The sequence below is a fragment of the Belonocnema kinseyi genome, chromosome 1 (genome assembly GCF_010883055.1).
Source record: "Belonocnema kinseyi isolate 2016_QV_RU_SX_M_011 chromosome 1, B_treatae_v1, whole genome shotgun sequence".
Lineage (NCBI taxonomy): Eukaryota > Metazoa > Arthropoda > Insecta > Hymenoptera > Cynipidae > Belonocnema > Belonocnema kinseyi.
The window spans coordinates 140,118,297-140,130,979 of NC_046657.1; the positions used below are offsets into that span (position 1 = coordinate 140,118,297).

Below are 12,683 nucleotides of genomic sequence, written 5' to 3' on the forward strand. Positions count from 1 at the left end.
ACAGTTGATCGCAGACATGCATATTTAGTGAAACAAAATATGATATGAATTAAAACTATGTGAAACTTTCTTAAAAAATGTATAATAAATTTTAAATTCTTTTCACTGTAAAAGTCAGTGTTTGAAACAGATCTTTTCATTTTTCCTGAGTAAAAAAAATTGTAAACATAATATGAGAAAATTTATCTCTAAGCGTTTGAGCTAGAGAAATGGGACAATATAAAAAGGCTTAAGCTAAAACAAATCGATGAATCTGGCTCTTGGTCAGTTTCCCTCCTTCTGTCTCATTAACTGTCGTTCTGTAAAAACAAGTTGGACTCTGGTAGTACTGGGTACGTGAGAAATGGCTCGTTTTGCCGCGGCAAGGGAACGAATCAAGTCGTGTGGAAGTTGAGGGGAAAAAGTGACTAAATTGTGGCGGTCTGAGCAGCCCAGCCTTATCGCTCGCGGCACTTTTATATTATCCATGATTACGTTTGCTCTAAGAAAGCATCTATCCCGATATAAAAGATTAATCTCAAGCTTTAAATTGAAAGACTCAGGAAAACGGGGTAATTTCCGATAATTTAAATTAATTAATGTACTCTTTCTTGTGATTATTTTAATAAAAGTTAAATTCCTTTTGGATGCAATTATCATAATGAAAATTAGTTATATTCTTTGTTGAAAATACGAATTAAAATGTGAAGATTAAAGTGCCTTACGAAAGGCTCCTTTATTATTATTCTTTAAAGAAGCAAAGAAGCCCTGACTTTTAAAGTGCAGTGGTGCGCAAAAGTTTTGGGCCAAAAACATTTTTGACTATATCTGGTGAATGAAAGCAGTTGAGAAAAATTTAATATATACAAAATTTCAGTATTTTATTGAACCACAAAACGTCAACATTTACATATTTTTAATGAAGTTTGTTGACAATTCCATTTACATTGTTTGTAACGAGAGTATTGAAAAATAATGGGCCACACTTATACCATAGGTTCATAAAATAGTTAACGTTCATAAAATCAACAAGAAAGTTATTATTCCGTTGCTTATTGACAAATACTTTGTAGCCATACCCTTAGCAGCAATTACAACAGCACATCGTCGAGGCATTGAATCAACTAAGCGTTTAAAGTTGTCTTTAGGTATTTTTTCCCATTCTTCCTGAAGAGTTCGCCATAAGTCATCCTGATTCGAATGTTTCTTCGTTCCAACATGTCTTTTGAGTGTGTCCCACAAATTTTCAATCGGATTTAGGTCTAGAGATTGAGCTGGATGATCCAGAAGCTTCACTTTTCGCCCTTTCTAAAATTCCTTAACCAGCTTCGACTTATGTTTCCGATCGTTATCTTGCTGGAAAATCCAATTTTTGGGCATTTTTCTTCCAGAATATGTTAACATTTTTTCTGCCATAATATCTCGATACATAACTTTGTCCATGATGCCTTCAATCTTGTGTAGTGGACCTACTCCTTGTGAAGACATAGCGCCCCAAACCATTACTGATCCACCTCCGTGTTTGACTGTTGGAATTTGATACCGAGAATCGTATCTGATATTTTTCGGACGTCGAACATACTTCTTACCATCACTTCCGAATAGATTGAACTTCGATTCGTCAGAAAAAAGTACTTTAGCCCACTGCTCCGGAGTCCATTGTTAGTATTTCTTCGCAAAATCTAATCGGGCCTTCGGATTCTTCTTGCTGATCAAGGGTTTCTTAACAGCAACGCGTCCGAAAAGTCCCATATCGTTCAAACGACGAGCCGCAGTTCTACTACTCACATTGGCAACGTTTTCATCGCGGAATTCATTGACAATTTCAGATGCTGTCTTCTCTACATCAATTGTTGATTTGCGTTTGATGATCTTGTCAACAAGAATGGTCGTTTTCCGTTGTCTACCAGATCGTGGGAGGTCCAGTAGACTCTGGGTAATACTGAATTTCTCAATCTATTAACAGTACTCTTACCAATTTTCAATGAGGAAGCAATTTCACGAGAAGTCTTCCCTTGTTCAGAAAGATTTAACACTGTTTCCCGAATCTCATGGGTCGTATGTCTCGGCATTTTGACTTCAGAATGACTTGATCTGATAGGTTAAACAATTGACAAGCGCGAGGAATCAAAGTTGTTACCATAGCATCGCTTCCAGAGATATCTGAACATAGTGGCCCAATACTTTTGCACACGTCAATATGGAATATAATTGAAAAAAAAAACAATGGAATTTTTCTTCAAAACTTGTTACCTACCTTAATGTTTGGTACAAATAGTATACATAATTCCTGCATCAATGGATTTTTACTCGAGTCCGCCTTTGAAGGAATGGATCAGAAAAACAATGTGGCCCAAAACTTTTGCGCACCACTGTAGGTTTTTTTATTAAATACGTTTGTATACGCCACGTAATGCCCAGAAAAAAATGTCAAAAATGCAGCAAGTTACTTATGTGACGAGTTATTTTTTGCCAATTTTTTAGGACTTCACATTTTTCGTTGGATTAACGTACTCTTGTTCATTTTTCCTAGACTTTAAATTTTTCCTAATTAAAGATGACGAAATGTGACTTTCCATAAAGGTGAATTGCCGCAATATGACTTGCCGAAGTTTGGCTTGAACCGGAACCAAGTTTATAATAAAAAGAGATTAACGAATAGTAGTTTCATTAAATATTTTCGAAACCTATTCTATAACTTACTTTAGTGGATGGTAAAGATCAGACCGTCTCCGTTTTAATCTAAAACAGGTGGTCTCGCATTTGTTAACGATAGTATGATATATTTGCTTCTAGGTAGAGTTTTTCGCGAATGTTAGTGAAAATGATTTTTCTGATATGTGTTAGAGAGAGAAATAATAGCTGGTGACATCTGAGATACACTGCTTTCAAAATTATTCCACGGGCATATTTACATGCAATTCAATATTGAAGCATGCTGATTTTTACCAAGCCTTTATTTACATTTTGATTTCAACTAAACTTTTTAATAAATAAAAAAACTTAATCCAGGGTGTCACTCACTGGTCGCATGTCACTTACTGGGTTCTTCGCCTAAGTAAATTTAAAAAAAAATTAATATTTCATTTCTACAAAATTGATATAGCGTCTTTTGGAAAATGCATTTCCTACTCTGAAAACTATTAGCAAATGTAATATATATTATTTTTCGTAGAAAAATCTAGTGGCAATACTTGCTGGAGTTGGCCAGCCCCTGACCAGACCATCTAGACTCTAATCTGGCGTAAATCAGACGGTCCAGTCTAGGACTGGAAAAAACTGTAACAGTTTTTTAAGTTGACGCCCATACTTAGACACTTCAATGAGAGGTTACGAAATAATGACTAAAAAAATGGTACATATTATATCATAAACAAGTAGTAAATAATATATAAATAGTAAATAGAGAACAAATGGCTGAAAAGTATTTTCTTCTCATCCAGAAGCCTGTTGTCAAAAATTTGAACAAAAAAAATATTTGAATAAAAAACCAAATTTAAATAAGTCAACTTATTGACAGTTTATAAAATATTCAAACATATATACAAAAGAAAATGCTAAAAAAATGTATTAAAGAAAATGCTAGAAAAATGCATTCGTAATAAATTCACAAAAACCGAGAATTGTGACCAAACCGCAAGTTTATACAGTGTGCGCGCTTCCGCTAGACTACCCAATATTACAATTCATTCCTAACTACAGAAGAGGATCACTCATTCACAATAAACACTATAATTGCTCACAATATTATTTTAAAATAGTGTATTTCATATTTTGAAAACATTTATTTAAATCTATAAGTATATTATTCTGGTAATTTTTGAATTGCGAGGAAAGAATTTGAAAATTAATATGACAAAAATTCCAGCAATGTGATGTAACTGAAAAAATTTAAGAGTATACATTTTTCTATTATTGTCAATATCCTGTAAATTTTTCCAACATGCACTGAGCAACTCTTAATGATTGACACAGCAATTGTCATGTTCGTGGGCTATATACATTAATCTTAGACAATCTAGACGATTTTTGGAAAATGACCAGCGCTAGATTCCAGTGGGCACAAAATTTAACGACGTCTTAACGATATCGTTATGACATCCTTACGACAACTTTACGACATCCTTTTTCCATGTCGTTAAGGTGTCTTGGCGATATCGTAAAGAGGTCATATGATCTGATAGTGTCTTTACGGCATTCTAAAGACATCGTAAAGATATGGACATATTATGTCATAAGTTTTTCGTAAAGACGTCCCTAAATTTTGTGCCCACTGGGATCTGGGCCATACTAGTCTGTCAAGATACAAATAGTGGTCTATTGTGCAGCTGTGAATCTTACGGGAAATTTCGTAATAATACAGTGCTGCGCAGTTAACGCTATTATAGGTTCAGAATTGAACATGCAATAGCAGGAAAAAATAGATTGTTGAATCTACTATAGTGGATAGTAGTGCGTCCGAAGCACTTACGATACTTGAGGATTTACTATGTATTAGCATAGCGACACTAGAAAAAGTTCTTTGCAGAATGCTATGATGAATGAAAAATGTAGAGCGGGACGAGCAAAGAGCGAAGGGTTGATTAATGAATACGTCACCGAAAGAGTAAAAAAACAAATAGCGCCGTCCGTTCTCGATCAGGAGTGAGGGCGGGAATGATGGCTTGCCGTGGCCAACGCATAGATTCTGACGGAGCGGCATTGCGCGGCGTGGCAACCTACCGTCGGTACCTATCGCTTCATCGGAACGACACCAACACGCGACGTCAGGTCGACGTCAAACCAACATCAAATTGTGCCGCATGCAATGCACTAATGTCCTGACCCGATATTTCCAGCCGGTGCAAAATTTCTACCTTTGTCCTCTCCGCACGACTAAACGCGACGCCCCGCGTCGCATCGGATTCGTCTATTTCCTGCGCGCCACAGCGTTTTAATCACGCAGCTTCATTGCACACCTCACCGTTCATTTTTATTATTTCTGCTACACCGTTTCCGCATCGTTAAACCCACGAATACGCGCTCACCTTCGCACCAGATTTACAAAAAAGCGTGTGGTCATTCCGTGGTCGTTTTGTGGAGTCCCGCAGGAATTTGGAAACGATATTCCAGTTGGGAACTGGAAACCAGTAGAGGAAAAGTTTGGGCTGCAAATACGGGACGGCAGTTAACGAGCGACAACATTGAAGTTTGAAACCGAAAATGACTTTCGACGTCCCTACATGCGGGCCACATACTAGGGTGCACTGCATAAAGTCAAAACTTTCTCAAGTCAGGTTTTATTCCAAATCTCCAACAAAAAATGCATACATGGTGCCTTCATCAGAGAAAAAAAATGTTTCTGGAGTCGTGCTCGGCAGTTAATATTTTGCACTGTTAGGCCTATACTCTTCGATTGAATACATTTTCGACACGAAGGAAAAGTAAAAAAAATTAATTCCATATAGTCAGATTTCAACTATCAAGTCAACATATCCTCACCAATATCTTCTTATTTTCACTAATTCCATTCATAAGCAAATTGTACAGCTACTAGTTGAAACGGTATGTATATTACACATGTTAGCTTGGAATATTTGAGGACTTACTTTATGATTGCAGGAAATATCAGTGTCATAGATTTTTTTTTCAAAATATGATCCGAAGCTTTGGAAGCATAATTTCATTGAGTATGTCTCTCAAGAAGTACAAGATATTCCGGCTTCAAACGCAATCGGAAGTATAGCTTTTTGTCATTCTCTACCAATTTGAGTGGTTTAACGTCAACATTTTAAGATCTTTATCATGCAAATTTTTTCTTCGAAAGCAAATTAAGACCAATTGCATTTATTGAAATCTATTTTCACTCTAATGAAAGTATGAAATTTCAAGCTGCTTTCTCTCATATTACTCTGTTCCACTTGACGAAACTTTGCTATAAGGACTCAGATGCGTCACCTTGCTGAAGTATCTCCTGAAGAAAACTCTCAACTTAGAGGCAGGAGACTCTCTAGTGTTTCTCTTCAATATTGCTTGAGAGATCAGGGTACCAAGCATTCATCCATTGAGATGGACACAGGGAACGAGTATCTGGTTAGAAAATATTAATGTATATTTACTGAAGATGTACATTTCGAAAAATTATGTTTTGCAATACAAAAACACCATGTTACAAACCACCGTGATCTAAGTTGATAGAAAGATCTTATATTCTTTATTAACTCTACCGACAGTACATGCAAGTTCTAAAATAAATGTGGAAAATGTTACGTATATTTAATAAGAATGGGAGGCATTTATATTTAGACCATGGAGCCTGTGAAATAGACACTTCAAACGTTAACTTTTATTTAAATAGAAGGATTCTGTATATTATGCTTTTTCTCGCATTTCTAAACGATGTAGAAAAATCCACAATCTCTAACTATATATCTATTTTTTTAAATTTTATCATATTAAAATTTTGACTAAAAAAATTGTACATGCAGATTTTTTTCAAGTAGTGTATCGACCGTAAATCTCTATTGAACCCAAACTTGGGCAGTGAGTAGTCCTGTATTTGAGTATATTGAGAACAAATTTGGAAGTAATAGTTTTGGTTTTTGAACGAATGCTCTTTTCGGTCATGCAATAAAGAGTACAATTTTTACTTTTAAAGTCATTTAATCAAGAAACGCTTATGATTAGTATTGTAATTTATTTTGCGAAAAGTTTCGAAATGTAAATTTACATTCCCAGTTTTTTCAGTGCACCAAAAGCCGTCACTTCATAGTGAGCGATTAGATTTTCTTTACAATTTATTAAAATAGATCTCATTCTGAATGATTTTACAAAAATTTCCCGATGAAAATATAGTGAGAAATTTCAAGTGCGATGCGCAAGTTCTAAATATTGACTGATTTTAATTTTTTTTGTAAAACCTTTCCGATTTCCAGGTTAGCCCATTTACATTTATATTTTATATTCCATACGAATTTAATTAAATGCGTCCGAAATAGATCTTGTCCCACAACATCAAAAAATCTCACCTCCCCTTCGTTAAATATTTGAAAGAATGTCCGATACTCTATGTGGGTGCAGTTGAAAAAAGGAGTCTAAAACGTGGAATTTTTTATCCTTAAAAAATTATCAAAATATTGCCCATACCAATACCTACTTGCACATATGTCATCCTTATAAGATCTCTAGACTAATAAGGATTTTTTCCTTTTTTTTCAGTGCGAGAAGTTACGCTGTCCGAACTCAGGGACTCTGTAGCAAGGTTACAGGACAGAGTTAAGCTAGTATGCAGGACGCGGGGGTCTCCCCCTCCAAAAGTGCAATGGTTTAAGGATGGAGTCTCCCTTCATCCACACAGAGGTCTCCGAATTCAGAACAAGCGGTAAGCAAACCACTTGTAGGCACTGTGCTAAACTTTTCCACAGTTGCTGAAATAAATTATAATTCATATTGCATAATATGATTACCATAACGGTTTCAAGCGATGACTGCTGAAGCTTCAGAATGTATAGCATGATTTAATTTCGACTGGTCAAGGTTTTAACCATTTTTTTAATGTACGATCATTACGATAAGAATGATCGATGTGGAAATTAACATCAGTATTTGCATTTTCAATAGATATTAACATACCATTAGCATCCTGAGCCTTCATATACTCATGTTCCCTTAATACTGCTCTCTTGTTATCATGCTCAAATTTACTTCCTTGACTAGTTTTTACTCGGCCGCAGAATTGACCTTATAGCACCCATTTTGCAGCCCTTTATTTATCTTTAAACTTAGAACCGAGGGGCTATTCACTCTGAAGTTGAACGTGTCGAACGTGCCGAACGTTAGAATTTTTCTTGAAGTCTTAACGAAATCACGTAAAACTATGAAAAGCATGAATTTATAACGTTGAAGTCGTTGTAGCAATGACGAAGTCAGTAAAACTATACTTGAAGTAGTAAGAATAAGGAAAGATTCGCCACACAACGCAGTGGATCAGAAAAGATGAGCGTAGCATCGTGCAAAGTCGGTGCCGAGCCAATGCGAAGTCAGTGCCGAGTCAGTACAAAGTCAGAACGAAGTCATCATGATCTAGATCGAGTGGTACAAAAATAATCGAAAGGAAGAAGTCAGAACGAAGTCGACAGTCATCGCTTGAATTCATCGAAGTCAACAACTAACGAATTCAAAAACTAGAGTCAAACGAAGTCACAAACGTACGATAGAACTCGCACAACATTGTTAAAATGACGTTACATTGACTTCAGCGGACTTCGAAGTGCATAGCCCCTCGTTTAGAACCTAAAAGTGGCTCCAGTTTTAATTTTGCACTTCTTTCACATTAGATGACATGTATTAGGTATCTTAGAGATACAAATTCAACCGTTTAAATTAAGGATGCGGTTTAGCAATTTACATTAACATCGACACTTTCTTGGCAGTTACCTGCGAGTTAACTTATTCATTTTTCTCAACTGCACGCATTGAATTTACTCTTACTTTCATCTTAATAAATTTTTCTACCATTATTATAATTTATTACATTCAAATTAGATTAAAATCACAGTTAAAATCCTCTTTAACGTCGAATAATCAATTTAATGTGCAGAATTCCTGAAAATAAAACCAGAAATCCAACCACTAAATGTGGACAATCAACATAAAAAGTTCCCATTTGAATTTGAAAAAAGATGGAAATTTTTCTAAGAAAGAAACGAAAATTTTTTTTACAAAAAATAGCAAAAAAGAAAGAAAAATTAGAAGACATCCAACCAAATTGCGCTTCCTTCTCTTTTTTATTTCTGTTTTTTTATTGTTATCAAATCAAAACAAAAAAACATTTGTAAAAAAAAATTACCAACGTTTCGGCACTCATACAGCAAATTTACCTTTTTACTTTGGGTATGTTGATGATACCTTATTATGTGTTCGTCTAGAAAAGTTGCAGATGGTTGTCAATCTTTTTGAAAGTTTTCATCCAAAACTTCAATTTACCCATGAAATTGAAAAAAATAATAAAATCAGTCTTTTGGTCAAGTAGTAATTAAAGGTCAGGATGGTTATATTATTACCAATTGGCATACGAAAAGTACACATCCAGGTAGAATTTATTATTTCTTCCCATGTTTCATTTCAGAAAGGAAATTTAAATATTTTTACGAATATCCCTTTTCTAAATCATTAATCACAAAATTTGATTCAGAAACATATTACAATTATAAATCAACAAATCAAAAACAAACAAAGTAATATTTTGTATGCGCTGGAAACAGTTAAGTATTTCTTATTTCTCAGAAAAAATAAAATAATATCTGTGATACAAATATCACGGATATTCAAAATTATTTTTTAAACATATTATTAATATAATTTTTTTATGATTACGCTAAAGCATAGTGCACTGACAAAACTGATTATTTGCAAAACGCCTAACGCCCCCAACGATTCAGCTAACGGAGCCCGTTAGGATGTCTTCGATAAAATTCATGAGCACTCGTCCAATACTTGAAGTTTCAAAGTCTTTTCAAATACGAAATAATTATTTGAATAATTACTTTTTTCAAACTTTTTGTGACAGTAAATATTTGAAACCATTTTCGAAGAGTTCAATAAAAATTTCTTTTGTTTTTTAGAAGTATTCTACATTATACGCTTTAAAATATATATTTCAAAAAATTTTTCAAATTTCTTATTTCATTCATAATATTTGTTGTTAGCGATAGAAAATATTTTATTCTTTTAATTTGTTGTGATTCGCAATCACCTACATAACTGTTTAATACACACCCTTTAATTAATTATTAATAAAAATGTTTATAATGAGTTATCCATCGACAATATTTAGTAATTTTTCATGATAACATCATTCTCATACAAATTTTCAGCATGTTCAGTTCCTATGGATTTTGGGGCGCTGAATTCAAATTCGGTATCAAAAATCACCCATCACGTCATGGTTGAGCCATAACCTCAAAAAATGACGAAAAATCATGCACTGAGGCAAATAAATTTCAAAATAATGCCAGTGATGCAAATTTTCATTTCAAAAAAATGCCGACAACTGGGAAGGATCAACCCTTGCCTGATATTAACTTATTTAACATAACTTTACCCAACAGAACCTGACCTCACCTAACTTGAATTAACAGAAATTTATTTAACTACGCTTAAAGCTCTGGAAGCATATTTCCCCAGTAGCAAATGTGTGCTACATCGAATGGGTCAACTCGAGCCTAACCTAGAAATAAATCTAACCTTGCCTAACCTAACCTAACCTCACGAAACACAATTAAACTGATTGTGTTGTCCCGTTGTGTTTGCGGTACCATTTCGTTCAGCTTCGGCTTAACCTACATAGAGGTTTAACCTATCCTAATCTAACAAAACCTGATCTAACCTAACCGATTACGCTGGCAACCCTATTCTTACGTACTTTCATATTTTGACATTAATAGCAGTAAATGTCTGGAGTTTCGTAACCGGTCGTTGCTAGCATTATTCGCCTGTGTCTGTAACCTTGGCACCTCCACGTGGTGATGGTGGGCAACGGATCCACATTGGCTGAGTCCCTGGGTAAACGGTGTTCATGCCGTCATGGCAGACACAGGTAAAAAGTGTATTACGATGCAGGAAAAAACCCCAGTATCGGCGTCTGGTCAGGGTGGGAAAGCGGGCTCTCCGACGTCGTCATCATGCAACCGTAGCTCTTCATCAATGGATCACTTGGTTGGTGTAGAGTCTCATGCTACAAGGAAACAAAACCGCGAGCATTTCTCAATCGCATGCCTGCAAGAATAGCTCAGATTTATTCTGTTACCAAGAAACAAAATGGGTTCCTCACGTCATTTGCAATTCCTGCAGACTTATGTTGTATCGTCTAAAAAATTGAAAAGTACCGCAAGTACTCTACACCAACCACATGGGAAAAAACCCGTTATTGCGAAGGACTGCTACTTTTGCATGAAATCCGTCAAAGGGTACAACGCGAAAAATAAAAATAACATTTCGTACATTAATGCGTGCACAGTCACAAGAGCAATTGAAATAAATAAAAATGCACGCCAGAATGATTTAAGCGCTTTAGAAGATGATAGAATAGAAGTTGAAAGTCAACGTCATGGAGACGGTAGTGAAACCAGTAATCGAACAGAAAAAAGTTCTGATGATTCCGATAAAAATGACGAAAAAGATGACGAATATGGCGTGCATAAAATAAACTTGAAGGTTCCAATATTAGTGTCGCAACTAGAACTGAATAATTTTATTAGAGATCTTGGATTACCGAAATACGGCGCTGAATTTGCTGCTTCATTTCTAAAAAGAAGAAATCTTCTAGAACCAAAGACAAAAGTTTCATTCTATCGCGACAGGGACAAAGAATTCAGAAAGTTTTTCGTTAAAGACGAAAAGACGTCTTCAGTGTACTGCACTGACGTTAACGGACTAATGAACCACTTGAAGAAAAATGTGTACAGAGACGAAGAATGGCGACTTTTCATTGATTCGTCAAAATGCAGCATTAAGGCTGTTTTACTGCGTAAAACGAATACTCACGCTCCTATCCCTATAGCTCACTCAACAGTCATCAAAGAAGAATATAACAATGCTAAATGCTTCTTGTAAAAGTTATTTACACGAATCACAAACGGCAAATATGTGGTGATCTCAAAATCATAACAATGATATTAGGCCAAAAATCGGGTTTCACGAGAGAGCCATGCTTTATATGTCTGTGGAATAGCAGAGATCGAGCCAATCATTACAGCAAAAAACATTGGCCTTTAAGAGATTCATGCAAACCTGGTTCGCATAATATCATCAACCAAAGCCTCGTTGATCCAGAAAAAATTTTACTACCACCCCTCCACATAAAGCTTGGGCTCATGAAGCAATTTGTCAAGGCGTTAGAAAAGATGGACAATGCTATAAGTATATATCCCTTAAATTCCCTAATGTTTCAGACGCTAAATTAAAAGAAGGAGTCTTTGACTACGAGAATATTGTTGCGAAAATGATAAGAAACTACAAAAAGTTAGGCTGCTTGATGAATTTAAAACTTCACTTTTTAGATTCCCATCTGGATAAATTTCCAGAAAATGTTGGTGATTTCAGCGAAGAGCAAGGAGAACGTTTTCATCAAGACACAAAAGTGATGGAACAACGATATCAGGGTATATGGGACGAGGTCATGATGGCTGATTTTTGCTGTATGTTGAAAAGGGATACGAATGTAGGTTGTCTTTATTTGTCTCAGTGCATGATTTTTCGTCATTTTTGAGGTCATGGCTCAACCATGACGTGATGGGTGATTTTTGATACCGAATTTGAATTAAGCGCCCCAAAATCCATAGGAATACGTGTCTTGTTACCAGATCCGCACTCTTTTTTTTGTGTGGCTGTGTAATTAATGACAATTAGGTTAAATCTTGAATTAAATATTTTTGTTAATTTAGTGTGCTTTCATTCATTAAGATGAGCAAAAACTTCAATTATCCTAAGTAGAAAATCATTTTTAATTTATTTTCATGAAGTTAGAACATTGTAAGCTCAAAAGATTCAATGTATGGTCAGTATTGAAAGGGACATTAAACAGCGTCAAAGTAGGGTCTTGAGTTATAGAAATGTAGGCTCTGAAGATTTAAAATAGCTTCAGTAAGGTGTTACCGCCTCAAAGTAGACTCTAATGTTCCATTCTCTAGTAGTTAAAAGTTGAAAGCAGGGGCCATAAGTTTAAA

At 35.2% G+C, this 12,683-nt stretch overlaps 1 protein-coding gene across 1 annotated transcript in view; it reads left to right on the top strand.

Moving 5' to 3' along the window:
• LOC117180291 (protein vein) overlaps nt 1-12,683 on the top strand; it is a 499,073-nt gene that overhangs the window by 268,655 nt on the left and 217,735 nt on the right. Inside the window, exon 2 of the mRNA XM_033372709.1 lies at nt 7,177-7,339. Coding sequence (XP_033228600.1) covers nt 7,177-7,339 — 163 coding nt within the window. The remainder of the gene's footprint in view (nt 1-7,176; nt 7,340-12,683) is intronic.